The 14911-nt window shown below is 47.7% G+C and overlaps 1 protein-coding gene across 2 annotated transcripts in view; it reads right to left on the bottom strand.

Moving 5' to 3' along the window:
• The window catches only part of MAJIN (membrane anchored junction protein), a 29698-nt gene extending 15097 nt beyond the window's left edge, over positions 1 to 14601 (bottom strand). The window contains exons 1-3 of one of the 2 annotated variants that reach the window (XM_070068803.2): positions 14125 to 14601; positions 3521 to 3638; positions 803 to 848 (exon numbers count right to left, since the gene is read on the bottom strand). In XM_070068803.2, coding sequence (XP_069924904.2) covers positions 803 to 848; positions 3521 to 3621 — 147 coding nt within the window. In that variant the 5' untranslated portion in view covers positions 3622 to 3638; positions 14125 to 14601. The remainder of the gene's footprint in view (positions 1 to 802; positions 849 to 3520; positions 3639 to 14124) is intronic. The other variant, XM_051831436.3, reaches the window with a different exon arrangement.
• Positions 14602 to 14911: the final 310 nt, after the last annotated feature.

The raw sequence follows: 14911 nt of genomic DNA, 5'->3' as shown, positions 1-14911 counted from the left end.
AAACTACCTTAGGCTAAGAGTATAAGGCAGAAGTGAAACATAAACTGATTTCACATTTAGGCTTGGGTGCCAAGAAATCTTATTATGCAGAGGCCAATATTCCAAATTTTGAAAAGAACTCTCAATCCCAACCTACTTCACCTGTAGTTTAAACTTCTCAATTTATATCCAGGCAATTTAGAGCCAGGCTGATAAATGATTTGCCAAGGGTAACAAGGGCTAAGCCAGGACTGGAACGCAGGGCCAGCCCCCAGAACTCTACCTCTGTGCCCAGTGCTTTCACCGATTTCCGCTACTGCTAGTCTTCTTTCTGGGGCAGAACTTAAACCAGAGCTGGGTAGAAACGGAGTGGAACTGGAGTGGGAACAGAGCAACTGCAAATGTTTCCAATTCGGTGAAGACACAACAGCCTTGTCTGTGTGTTTACAGTGAGCTTCCTGAACGTCAAGTACCAGGCGGTGGTTAGGGGTGGCTTCCCAGAGCCCTCTAGAAGGCAGCCGTCCTCCGGAAGCTTTCTGGATGCCAGCCGCCACGAGAGAGAGCTGCCTGCCAACGGCTGCGAGTTCTAGTGGAAGCTAAGCAACTCGCAGCCTCCAAGGTGCTGACGCTTCAACTAGAATTCAGAAAGGATACAGGCTTTAAGTTTCTCTGAAAAATGGTATAGTTTCTTTGCAGAGGAAATGTGGAAAAGGAGACGCCAAGTTATCCAGGGCTATCAGTTTGTGCGAAATTCAAGTCTGGACTTGGGCACATCTGTGCCTTCCAGAACAACTGCCCCAGCCTTGTCTGCTTCTTCTCCTACCTCCAGCTCCTCGACGATGATGTCCTTATTTTCTATCTCTATTCCTCTAGAAAGTAAACAAACAGAGATGAGTAAGAAGATGGAAGCCCTGCACAAGCGGACTCTGTAGAGCATGAATGACACTGGTGGTTGGTCTGAGCGCCGGGACAAGGCTGTCCTGAAATGGCTTCTCCAGTAACCTGACAAAACCTGAGATTCTTCCTGTGAAAGTTAGCAGTTTGCTAGACAAGTTACACTCAAAGTGTGGTTTGGAGAACCCGGGGGTTCTTAAGTCCCTTTCAAAGAATCTCCAAGGTCAAAAGTATTTTCTTCACAATAACGGTACTAAGATGTTATTTTACTCTTTCCCCTGGGTTAACACGTGTACCCGTTTGTGCAAAAGCAGTGCTGGGCAAAACTGCCGGTGCTTTTGCAGGAATCTGGGCGGCTGCATGAAGCCGGAGTGGCACCTCAGTACACCTTTCACAGTAATCTCTACTGTGCACGGAGGGGAAATCCTGTTTCATTTCATATCACTCTGGAAGCAGTAAAAAGTTAATGATTTTATAAAATCTCAACCACTGATCACACAGCTATCAAATGTGGTACATGGTAAACCCGGAAGTGAGCATAAAGCATGTCTGCCTACCAAACATGACGGCTGTCTTAGCAAAAGCACTTGTGTGACCGTGCAAGTCGCAAACTGCACTAGCTGCTTTTTTCATAAAATTGTATTTTACTATGGTTTGTCAGACCTGGAAGTTTGACAGACATTTTCCTCAAAATGAATAAAGTACACATCATCATAAGAAAATCAACTGATTGTTTATTTTCAACAATAAATTTGGGGCTTTAAGGCAAAAAACATTTTTTAAAGATTTTTATTTATTTACTTGAGAGGTAGACTTACAGATAAAGAGAGGCAGAGACAGAGAGAAAGGTCTTCCATCCACTGGTACACTCCCTAAATGGCTGCAATCACCAGAGTTGAACCAATCTGAAGCTGGGAGCCAGGAGCTTCTTCCCAGCTCCCAGGTGGGTGCAGGGGCCCAAGCACTTGGGTCACCTTCTACTGTTTTCCTAGGACACAGCAGAGAGCTGGATCAGAAGTAGAGCAGCCAGTTCATGAAGCGGTGTCCATATGGGATGCTGGTACTGCAGGCAGAAACTTGGACTGCTACACCATAGCACCAGCTCTTCAAAGCAAAAATTTGAATTTTGGGAAACTATCCACCATTGTTTAATAGCTTCTTTTTCAGAGAGGAAGAGAGATCTTCCATCCCCTGGTTCACTCCCTTAAATGGCTGTAATGGTCATGGCTGGGCCAGGCCAAAGCCAGGAGCCCGGAGCTCCATCCAGTCTCCCCCTTGGGCCCCCTTGGCTGCTTTCCCTAGGCTATCAGCAGGAAGATGGTTAAGAAGTGGAGCATCTGGGACTCAAATAAACACCCATATAGGATGTTGGCACTGTAGGCAGTGGCTTTACCTACTGTGCCATTGCACCGCCCCCCCCCCCCAAGCTGCTCCACTTCTGATCCAGCTCTCTGCTATGGCCTGGGAAAGCAATAGAAGATGGCCCAAGTCATTGGGCTCCTGTACCTATGTGGGAGACCCAGAAGAAGCTCCTGGCTCCTGGCTTCAGATCAGCACAGCTCCGGTCATTGCAGCCAACTGGGGAGTGAACCAGTGGATGGAAGACCTCTCTTCTCTCTTCTCTCTCTCTCTCTCTCTCTCTGCCTCTCCTTCTCTGTGTAACTCTGACTTTCAAGTAAAATACATCTTTAAAAAACATTAAATCTACCATTTTAATCACAAAAATCAATGTGTTCATCTTATATCTTGTAACTTATATCTTGTAACTTTGCTCTGCTTCTTAGCTCTAATACTCTGTGTGTGTGTGTGTGTGTGTGTGAGTGTGTTTTCTATGTGGATAGTTTCACTTTTCCCTCTCAATTTAGATACATTTTAGTTCACATTATTTCTTGCTTAAGTCCTCTAGCTAGAATGCCAGTACCATTTTGAATAGAAATGATTAAAGTGAGCATCCTCAAGCCAGTGTTTGTAGTAGTGGTTAAGATACTAGGATGTACACATCCCATACTGAGTACCAGTGTTCAACTTAATTCCACTTCCAATCCTAGCTTCCTGCTAACATGTGCCCAAGGGGGCACAAGGTAATGGCCCAAGTGGAATTGGACTGAGTTCTGGGATCCCAGCTTCGGTCTGGCCCATCCCAAAGCTCTTGTGGCCATCTGGGGAGTGAATCAGTGGATGAAGATCTTTCCATCTGTCTCTTTCTGTCATTCTGCCTTTCAAATAAATAAAGGCCTGGTGTCTAATTTAGAAACCTGTATGAAAAATAAATATACTTAATATAAAATACCTGGAAGAGAGAATCCAACAAGGTGCTTCTTCAACTAGTCTCCTGACTGGTTGTGACCTGTGAGAATGCGCTACACTGCTGTACAAGCCACCCTCCTACCTTTACAACTGAACAGATACTCCAACTCACATCTCCAACTTCCTGCTCACCCTGAGAGGTAGCAGGTGGTGGTTCAAGTAGTTGGGTCTCTGCCTCCCACATGGGAGATGTGGACTGATTTTCAAGCTCCTAGCTCTGACCCTGGCCTAGCCCTAGCTGTTGCAGGCATTGAGGAGTGAGTCAGTGGACAGGAGTTCTTTCTTTGTCTCTCTTTTTTTCTTTCTCAAATAATGTTTTTTTTTTTTTAAATTAAGTTACCTGATGCTGTTTCCATATCTGATTTTGAATTTATACACACTGGGACCGACATGAAGAAACCTCGTCTCTGGAAATGGGTAGGTAAATGGTTTTAAACTCATTGCTTCCAAGCGACAGCCTAAATAAAGTAGAAACAGAAGATAATTACTAACATCACATACATTATTAACAAGCTAAAATGGCCTTAGATACAGGAGAGGAGGCCTGCCTAATCTACAGCATCTTTTCATGAGTAAAATGCCCAACACTAGCACCCCTGCCCGTGCACCAGCTTCAGTTCTGCGACTCATCACTGGGTCGTTGCCCTCTGCGCAGGGGAAGGATACATGTTGTGTGAGATGACTTCCATGCTTGAAGTCCCAAGACCAGAATTCACGTTTTGTTGGGTAACTTAATGGCCTTGTATAAATCACTTCTGTTCCATTAGACTCATAATGCTAACATCTGCTCTAAGGACACGGAGTTTCCACTAGAATAAAGAGCTTCTGAGGATCTCTGAATCTGTTCTCTTCCCCGTCCCTATTTTACCTGGAACCAAGGAGGATATGAGGAGGACTCACGTTAAGTAATGAGATAATGCAAAATACGCATCAAGGAGAGGTACAACTAGGAGTTTTCTGCTATTAATTTTAGATAAAATTAAGGGATCACACAGTTCCTGCCACAGCCAATAAGGACGCACATTACCATCTCCCAGTGGTGCCAGGATCGCCTTCTTTCCCCTACCTCTGAATTGCTACTTCTCTCCAGTCTGTGAGGTTTCCTGTGCCCCATGAGGGCCTACTATTTTCCTACCACTTACTAGATTTCTTTCTCCTATTCCAGAATTTTTGCCCCCTTAAGGTCCTTTCTGTAGAGAACCTGGGAAAGGGGAGAGATGGAACAAAAGCAAGATGGCATTTAGCATGCACTCAGAGGTAAGAATCAAGTGCACTATGATTGTCTGAGTCATGAGAGCTTTTCCCATTTGTAAATACAGATAATAAACCCTGTACTCCAGCTCTTCAGATGGGACTTTAAATAGTAATTAGAGGGGCTGGCACTGTGGCATAATAGGTTAGGCCTCTGCCTGTGGTGCCAGCATCCCATATGGGCACTGGTCGAGTCCCAGATGATCCACTCTCAGCTCTCTGCTAATGGCCTTGGAAAGCAGTGGAGGATGGCCCAAATGCTTGGGCCCTGCACCCGCATGGGAGACCAGGAGAAGCACCTGGCTCCTGGCTTCGGATTAGCGTGGTGTGCCGGCCATAGCGGGCATTTGGGGGGTGAACCAACGGAAAAGGAAGACCTTTGTCTCTCTCTCTCTCTCTCTGTCTAACTCTGCCTGTCAAAAAAAAAAAAAAAAATAGTAATTAGAGAAAGACATCCAGAGTTCCTGATGGTCAAAGCTACCTTTACACAACACAAGGCACTGATTTCAGAGGTAGCTGACATGGAGTAGACAAAACAGGTACAATTTATGGAAAATCTGTGTTTGAATCTCAGTTCCTTTTTTTTTTTTTTTTTAAGGTTTAATGATTTACTTGAGAGGCAGAGGCAGAGAGAGAGAGAGAGAGAGAGAGAGAGAGAGAGATCTTCCATCTGCTGGTTCATACCTCAAATTGCCACAACGGCTGGAAGTGGGCTGACTTGAAGCCAGGAGCTTCATCCCAGTCCCCAACATGGGTGGCAGGGATTCAAGGACTTGGGCCATTCTCTACTGTTTTCCCAGGACACAGCAGAGAGCTGAATCGAAGTGGAGCAACTGGGTCTCGAACTGGTGCTCGTATGGGATGCCCGCAGGTTAGGTGGTGGCTTTACTTGCTATGCCACAGTGCTGGCCCATGAATCCCAATTCTAATAACACTATAATGTATCTGCGCCTTGGTTTGCTTATTTATACAATAACAACTAACACTTTCTGTCATGTCCTATTCTAAATGCTTGACATACTATCTCAGCCTCACAAGCCTCTGAAATAGTGTCAATTTGGTAGATGAGGAAATGGAGGCACTGGAGGCAAAGTCATCTGCCTGTAGCTATGAATGATGGAATGTGGATTCCAACCGAAGCAGCATAAATCCAGACTTGATAGTCCCACCCACTCTACCAGTATGCTCCTTTGGGTTATAAGGAGGAAAAACAATCAAGATAATAAACAAAAAAAAAATCACTTTGTAAGTAACAAAATACCATAACGCACATAAAAGACTATTTTCATTATTCATTCCTCCATATTATCCTGATGCCAATTCTACTCGGCGGGGAAGACTTGTATGGTGGAATCAGAAGATCCGTGTGCCCAAAGGGTAAAATTTCCCACAATTTCCAAAGTTCAAGTCTGGGGCTGCCAGTAAGGAGATACCTTAGTGTCTGATCTCAGATGCTTGGGATTAGAAGGACAGGAGATTGGAGCCAGAGCCCCTGGGACTATTTAGACTAGAATCGCAGTTTAAATAAAAACAGACAGTTTTTGCCAAATGCAGACTTACTGGAGGGGAAATACTGTTCATATCCTGAGAAAAATTTGCTGATGCCCCATGTCCGAGGCATGGCAGGAACCCAGGCTTGCTCTGCTGGAGTTTTGGAGCCCGACGACTTTTCAAAGTAGGCAGGGAGCCTACCTGGGGAAGTAAGGCTGCTGCCACAGAAACTTGGCTCTCAATTATTCAGGGGGTTCTTCTAAGCTCTGTCACCTCCCTACAGACTGAGGTCGGGGCATCAGAGCAAAGGAAATGAAGGCCATTTGCTGGAAATGACAATCCAGAGAGGAAATCTGTGCTGCGCTACCGCTGGCTATCTGAGAAAAGAAAAATAACCCTCTTCTAGCCAGGGCCTGTTCCAGCTAATTGCTGGCTGCCCGCTTCAGAAACAAACACCACACACTAATTACTTCATTTGAAAATAAAGATTAGACAGCATAATTCAAGAGAAACACATAGTAGTAGTGGTTCAAAGATTTCACAGGGCTGTTTTCTAACACTGGGTACTGTAGCCATGGTGACACTATGTCCTAGTAACTATCATTAAGTTGGTGGGATCTTGCAGATGAAGGGTCAGGTTTGACTCATTTTTAGGTGGTCACAAATCATGATGGCTTTAAAACAAAGAACAATTACAAACAGTATGGGTTAGTGCAAGAGACATATGAATTGAAATTAGAGGACCAAAATTTGAGTTCTACTTTTGCCCCTTATTTGTCATTATGCCCTGAGCAAGTCACCTAGTCTCTTCATTCCTTAGTTTCCATATCTACAAATGGAGATTTCACTACCCCTGCACTGTAGGGGGTGGGAGGGGGATGGTTAAATGAGGCAATACTGTAGGCAGCACTTCATAAACTCCAAAGTATTATATAAACATCAGCTGTTATGATAGATTAAAGAGTTTTTCTCTTAATGCTTCAGAAGAAAAGCAAATTCAAGAGACCAAAACTCATCTCAACACAAAATCTGACAAATCTCAACCAAGAACCTCTCCTTGAAAATATCCAAGAATTAGAGTTAAATGACACGAAGGGACTGATGTTAGACTTTTCAAGATTTTAGTCATTTGTTTCACCTCAAGAAGCATATTGGTCAGTACACAGAACCTGAAGTGGGACAGACTGCCCTGAGGGTGATGATACTGCCGAGGTGGAAGGAGATGATAAGAAAACAGTGTCTATAAATACTCACATATCTGATGATATGTGATGGAAAAATCTTCCACGATGTTGAAGAATGAAAGTGCTTCTATAAGCATTTATGCAAAACATACGACAGGCTCTCTGGCTACTCATGAGTGTGGCAACAAAGCAGGGAAATCTCACTGATGCTATGAATCCAACATCCACGTTTTGGAGTTGATATTGAGGATGGATGACCAGCTCCTTCCATTTTCAAAAGTCCTTGGCTGGCCTCAGAGGTCTGCCCACCCTCGCTGAAACAGACTCATACTCTCTAAAAGCCTATATTTCCAACTAGAACTTCATAGGCGCCTCTAAGTGGAAGTGCCTTTCATTTTAGAAGGGATAAGAAGGAAGTAACTCCATCGGAGAAAGAAATGACTTCCACAAGGTCACATAACCAAGTATGGAACCGGGATTAGTCCCCCAAGACTGCTGAGGCCTTTGTCTCACGCCTTTTCCATTGTAACAGCATCCCGTGAGTCACTTTATTAAGCTGTGCCCATGGTGACTCTCATGACTCTGGGTGACTCAAGGCAAAATCATCCTGGGTACAAAGACGCCAAACCAAAATGTAAGCTTTTCTGATGAAAGGTTCTTAGACTTATAATTTGGAGTGTGAAAGGTTATATTCACATGTGTTTGTCTTCAAGTCGTATTTTCAAAAGGAATTATTCTGTTTCCTCACTTTGCAAGTTGATTAGGAGGGTTAATGAAATAACGCATGTATAATTATTTATTGTAGTGCTTAGCAAATAGGTTACCCAATAAATAAGTAATTTTTTAGGGGCTGGGGTTGTAGCGTAGCAAGTTAAAGTCTCAGCTTGCAGTGCCAGCATCCCATATGAGCGCCAGTTCAAGTCCCAGCTGCTCTACTTTAGATCCAGCTCCCTACTAATGTGCTTGGGAAAGCAGCAGAGGGTGGCCCACATCCTTGGCCCTTGCTCCCAGGTGGGAGACCTGAAAGAAGCTCCTGGCTTCTGGCTTCAGACTGGTTCAGCTCCAACCGTTGTGGCCATTTGGGGAGTGAACCAGTGGAACGGAGACCTCTCTCTTCTCTCTCTCTTTCAAATAAATAAAATTTAAAAAAGAAGTAATTTTTTTAAACAAAGTGTTCAGATACGGACAGGAAGAGGTTAAAGACCTAAGACTCTCCAGGATACTCCTATGTTTATGATGGCAGTCTATTTCCTCGTAAGTCTCTTCCCACTTTTAGGTAACGCATAACCTTTAAAATGCCAACGGTATTTGTGCAGGAGCACATTTGTCCTTGAAACTGTGACAGATTTTGTTTTGTTTTGTGGGGGGGGGGGTTGCATGTAATTAAACCTTATAGGAAGACACCCTGAAACAAAATCAAAATGCCTTAGTGGACCACTCGATAAAGCAGCAAGGAGTTTCTTTCACCTAAGTGCGTCTTCTGCTTCCACCTTCATCCTAGAATCTAAAGAAGACTACCTTTGGTCAACAGGTGTAGGACCGCGCTCCTCATTCTGGGAAAGCAACAGTGTCTCATCTCATCACCCTGTCCAGTAGTTGTGGCTTGTCATGTGAAGATCAAGCTGTCTGTTAGCATTCGTATCACACTGAATTCACCGCAGCACCCTAAAAATCCTACCAACCTTAGGAATCCAGAAAACATCTGGATGTAAAACTACAGACAACAAAGGACATTTGGTTTTTTTTGTTCCACCATTGGGTGCGCTGCCCTAGAACAGTACATGTTGGGAAGCAGATTTTAAAAAGAAAAGAAAAAAAAGCATCACTAGTTTCAGAAAGGCAAACAGTGGAGAGAATATTCTAGGCTAGAGAGAATGGAAGTATCATTTATAATCTCAAGTTGTAAATCCTAAGTCTCTGATGTACGTATCTCAAGGGGCATAGTGACAGAAGAAGGATATAAGGAAGTATGACTAGAAAGCTTGTTCCAAATACACAGCTTTTGGGGCTGTAGCTGTGGCATAGTGGGTAAAGCTGCCGCCTGCAGTGCCAGCATCCCATATAGGCATCGGTTCAAGTCCTGGCTGCTCCGCTTCCAATCCAGCTCTCTGCTGTGGCCTGGGAAAGCAGTAGAAGATGGCAGAAGTCCTTGGGCCCCTGCATCTGAGCAGGAGACCCAGAAGAAGCTCCTGGCTCCTTGCTTTGGATAGGCGCAGCTCCAGCCATTGCAGCCGCTGCCTTTCTGTAACTCCACCTTTCAAACCAATAATTGCATCTTTAAAAAAAAAACAAATACACAGCTTTTTCCTGGCATGAAACAATGGCGGCTTCTAAAGAAATTAATAAAATGACTTCTAATATAAACAGAACAAATTTCACTCAGGAAATCTGAAATATTTTTCTAATTTAATCCAACTTTGGTGACATATTGGGGAGATAAAAATTGTACTCACTAGGTTTATAAAAAGATCTACCTGCTATAGGAGATAATGTGATTTGGCCAAGGTCACACATCAAAGGCAACACTAAAACTCAGATGTATCCCTAGAGCAAGGAAGTTCAGCTGAATGAAGTTTCAAAAAGGTGGTTACTTTACAAACTGACCTAGATTCAGTATTCACCTAAATTCTTCACAGTTTAACACCTGAGCATTGCTCTAAAATAACAGAATCAGATACAATTATTGCTAAAAAACAAAGTTTTGTGTTCAGAAAGACCATCAGACCACAGGGATTTGATGAAGAGGCCTATTTAAAAGTATCTGTATTTATAAAGCACTTTTGGTTTACTTAATGTTTTCAAGTCTGCTACCTTACATGACCCAAGACTTCTACTTCTTCAAGAAGGTGGGGAAGATTCAGTTAACTCACTCTCTGTGCTAACTGCTCTCTCAATTTTTAACCCGATTTAATCTTTTCAATCTTGTGTTCATTCAACATTTGCTCCTTCAGTTTACAAATACTTGCCTTCCCACTCGGCGCCAGCAATTAACTGCTGGAGATAATGCCAGGAAAAATAACAACTTGATCCTTGCCTTCACAGAGCTTACAAATAGTTTTTAGAATGACAATTGCCATGAAAGAAAGGTGGGGTGATATGGAAACATGTTACAGAGAAACCTAAGCGACTCATTTCTGAAGGACTAGGGACGAGCTAGAGGCACAAATGGAGAGTGAGTGTAGGGTGTGAGATGGCGCAGCAAGCAGCAGGTGCACGGGTCCTCAGCCAGGAGAAAAGTACGGCACTTTCAGCAGACAGTATAGGAGGCTGGAACGCATGGCGGGCAAGACAGTGCTAGCGAGACTGTACAGCTAAGCAGAGTTAGCACACATATGAGAGTCTATAATGCTTCAGGCCCGGCACTGGGCAATGATATAGGAAGAGAATATGATTTCCTGTGTTTAGGGCTTACGTTAAAGGAGGTGTGGCGAGCAACAATAAGCCACTTGGGACACCACCCCCCATACTGGGAGCGCCTAGGATTGAGTCATACCTGTCTTCCAACCCAGTTTCCTGCTAACGCACCTAGGAGACAGTAGTGATGTCTCAGTACTTGAGCCCCTGCCACCCACGTGGGAAACCTGGATGTAGTTCCTGGCTCTGGCTTGGCCAGCCCTGGCTGTTTTGGGCATTTAGGGAGTGAAACAAAAGATGGAAGATTTCTCTGTCTCTCTTTCTCTGTCACTCTGCCTTTCAAATAAAAACAAATAAGTAAATATTTTTAAAAGAGTTATTTATTTACTTGAAAGTCAGAGTTACACAGAGAGAGAAGAAGAGGCAGAGAGAGAGAGAGGTCTTCCATCTGCTGGTTCAGTTGGCCGCAACAGCCAGAGCTGCGCAATCTAAAGCCAGGAGCCAGGAGCTTCTTCCGGGTTTCCCACATGGGTGCAGGGGCCCAAGAACTTGGGCCACTTTCTACTGCTTTCCCAGGCCACAGCAGAGAGCTGGATTGGAAGTGGAGCAGCCGGGACTCGAACCAGTGCCAATATGAGATGCCGGCACTGCAGGCGGCGGCTTTACCCACTATGCCACAGCGCCGGCTCCTAAAGAAGTAGATCTTAAAAAAAATAAAAACTAGGCCGGCGCCGCGGCTCACTAGGCTAATCCTCCGCCTAGCGGCACCGGCATACAGGGTTCTAGTCCCGGTCGGGGCGCCAGATTCTGTCCCGGTTGCCCTTCTTCCAGGCCAGCCCTCTGCTGTGGCCAGGGAGTGCAGTGGAGGATGGCCCAGGTGCTTGGGCCCTGCACCCCATGGGAGACCAGGAGAAGCACCTGGCTCCTGGCGCCTGCCATCGGATCAGCGCGGTGCGCCGGCCGCAGCGCGCCGGCCACGGCGGCCATTGGAGGGTGAACCAACGGCAAAGGAAGACCTTTCTCTCTGTCTCTCTCTCTCACTGTCCACTCTGCCTGTCAAAAAATAAAAAATAAAAAAAATAAAAATAAAAACTGAGAGAGAGAGAGAGAGAGAGAGAATTTCATCCACTGGTTCACTCCCCAACTGCTCACGACAGTTCCTGGGTTGAAGCTGGGAGTGAGGAACTCAATCCAAGTCTGCCGCATGGATAACAGGAACCAACCACTTCAGTCATCACTTGCTCACAGGGTCTGCTTTAGCAGGAAGCTGGAGTCAGGAGTCAGACCCTGGAATTAAACCCAGATACTCTGCGGGACGGGAGCATCTTAACTAGACTAAATGCCAGCCCCTTACATGTAATCTGAGGTCCCTAAGTCACGTGGAGAAACCAGGGTTTTATTATAAAGGAGAATGACCAGGAGGCTGCTTTAGCTAGTGCGATCAGTGAAGGCCTTTCAGAAGAGATTACACTGAGTTGGAACCCTAGTGAAAAGAACCACATAAAGATCAAGGTTTTGAAAAAGCAGAGAAAAGCCAGAAAGTGCAGATGCCACGTGACAGGCGATTTAAAGGACAGAAAGTCAGTGTGACTACAGTGGAGAAGAAGTCAGGGTGTGAGGCGGGGCCAGACCATGTAAACCTTGTAGCCCGCTGTGAAAACGCCAGGACTTTACAGAGGGAGAGAAATGATTTACCCCCATCAACACGAAGTCTCCATTGCCTGGAGGAAGATAAGTGCCAGGTCACAAGAGCAGAAGCAGGGAGCCGTTAGGACGCCGCCTGTCGTGGTCCAGGAGAGACGCTGTTGATTTGGACTTGGGCGTTAACAGTGAACAGTGGGGTCTGAGGTATATTTCAGACTGATGGGCTGGATGTGGGAATCAAGGAAGGCTCCTGGTGTTTGGCCTTTGCAGTTAGGTGGATGAAAGTACACGCCATTTTACCAAGACAGGGAAAGAGATCTGGGGACGGGGATGAACAGCTAATTTTCAGGTTAAATCTGAGAGGCCTATCAGACATTCTAGTGGATACGCCAAGGAGGCAGTCTGCTGGTGAGTAAGGGGTGGAGATCAGGACAGAAATGGCAGTCTGAGTCGTCAGTATGTAGATAGTGTTTGAAACCACTGGATGAGGTCATCTAGCACGAGAAGGTCAGGAGGGACGAAGGCCACCCTATGGGCCAGGTATGGACTATGGCCTCTAGCCTAAGAGCAAGTGGAAGGCACTGAATGGAGTAAAAAGGCCATGGGCATGCAGTGGTGTAGTGGCGTGGCAGGTAAACCTGCTGCCTGCAATGCTTCCATCCAGTATGGGCACCTGTTCAGTCATGGCTGCTCCACTTCCCATAGAGCCCCCTGCTGATGGCCCAAGTGCCTGGGCCCCTGCTATCCACATGGAGACCTGGAAGAAGCTCCTGGCTTCAGCCCGGCCCAGCCTCAGCTGTTGTAGCCATCTGTGGAGTGAACCAGTGGATAGAGGATGTGTCTGTCTCTATAACTCTTTCAAGCAAATAAATAAATCTTTTTAAAAATACCACAGGGAGATGGCTACGTATAACAAAATCATCTAGTCATAACGTGGAAAAAAATCTGGAACAAGAGGCAGATGAAGGGGGACCAGCTAGGAGACGCCTGTGGCTCTAGGAAGAAGTTGTTGGTAGGCTTGTCTACAGCAATAACCATGGAGATGAAGAGAAGGGGGTGGATTTGAAGTCGCCTCTTCTGATTTGCTCACTTGATGCTGTGAGGGAGAGGAAACAAGTGGGGATGACTCCCAGCAGCTGCAGCAACTAACTATAGAGATGCAGAGCTTCTTCCTGAAAGGGGCTTCCTGCCCTCGTGGGCAGGGGCAACCGGGAGGAGATTCTAGGCAGAAGTGTATACCGTGGTGGTTTTGTTGAGAATTGAGAAAAGTGTGTGTGTGGGGGGGGGGGGGGTATTGGAATCATTACGTGACCAGATGTGATGGGAAAGGGTTCAAGCGATTCATTGATTTATTGATTTAACTTATTTGAAAGGCAGTTACAGAGAGAGAGTGAGAGGTCTTCCATCCGCTGGTTCACTCCCCAGTGGCCACAACGGCCGGAGCCGCGCCGATCCGAAGCCAGGAGCCAGGAGCTTCTTCCTGTGCGGGACCCGAGGACGTGGGCCACCTTCCACTGCTCTCCCAGGCCGCAGCAGAGCTGGATCAGCCCGGACTCCTCCGGTGCCCCCGGGCCGCAGGCGGCGGTTTTACCGACCACGTCACAGCGCCGAACCCGGCAGCCTCGTTCGTTCGCCGCGATCCACCCCGGGCTAGGGGGCGGGTGGTCGCGGCCGGCAGGCGCACTTTTGAGAAGTCTCCGCTTCCGGCCGGGGCCGGCCACCTGACGCGGGCCCGATCCTGTGCGGTGGCTCCGGCGGGCGCGCTGCCCCGTTCGGGCCCCCGGCCGCCATCTCCCCCGCCCCGCGCCGCCCGCCGCTCCGGCCGCGGCCTCCCCTCGAGGCCCTACCGCGGGACAGCCTGAATCGTGGGTGTCCTGGCGGCCCCGGGGGGCCCAGGCCTCAGGAGGTGACCTCGGGGGGCGGGGTGGGGGACACTGCAGCCACCGAGTGGCGGGCCTGGCGCCAGAACCTGCCCTCAGGACGCGAGGAAACGCGAAGCCGGGCCGCCGAGCGCCTTTACCTCAGGCCCAGGGACCGCCCAGGCGCGGCTACGCTCCGTCCCGGTGCCGGAATAAGGGTCTTTGGCGCCTCAGAAGATCAGCGATGCTCGCGGAGAAGGAGGGCGCCAAGCTCCAACGACGCCCGCGCCGGTGAGCCGCCGGCTCCCGTCACGTGCCGGCCGGGCCTTCTGCGCACGCGCAGCGACACGGACCGCGGTCTGCGCGTGCGCATTAGTAGGTTCCCCCTGCTCGCTCCGTCGAGGGCGCGCGAGGTGGGAGCGCTGGCGGCGGCCGCGCCTGGCCGAGCCCTGACGCTGGGGCGCCTCAGCCCCTCTCTGCTTAACCTCCTATTGTTTGTCTCGCGCCTGCTGCGTGTGCGGGGCCCCTGACGAGTGCCAGGCGTTGTGCAGGGCGCTGTCTGCGCATGCTCTCTTTAGTTCTCCCTGCTGTGCGCCGAGGCAGGTATAAAACATGTTTTTAAGATTAATTTATTTACTTGGAAGAGTTAGAGAGAGAGGGAGGGAGGGAGACAAAGATCTTCCTTCCGCTGGTTCGCTTCGCAGGAAGCCAGGAGCCTGGCGCTTCATCCGGGTCTCCCACGGGGGTAGCAGGGCCCGGCCACCTGGGCCACCTGCCGCTGCTTTCCCAGGCCGTTAATTAGCAGGGAGCTGGGTGGGAAGTGGAGCGGCCAGGACAGGAACCAGTGCCCATGCGGGCTGCTGCTGCCCTGTGCTGCCCCCTAATGGCCACTTTTTAAGGGGGTGGGGCCAAGGGAGCGACGTGTAGAGGCACAAGGACTCAAGGGTT

The sequence above is a fragment of the Oryctolagus cuniculus genome, chromosome 1 (genome assembly GCF_051225735.1).
Source record: "Oryctolagus cuniculus isolate XC-2025 breed Fujian yellow rabbit chromosome 1, ASM5122573v1, whole genome shotgun sequence".
NCBI lineage: Eukaryota > Metazoa > Chordata > Mammalia > Lagomorpha > Leporidae > Oryctolagus > Oryctolagus cuniculus.
Note: the sequence above shows the minus strand (reverse complement) of the source record. Positions and strands in the feature narration are given on the sequence as shown.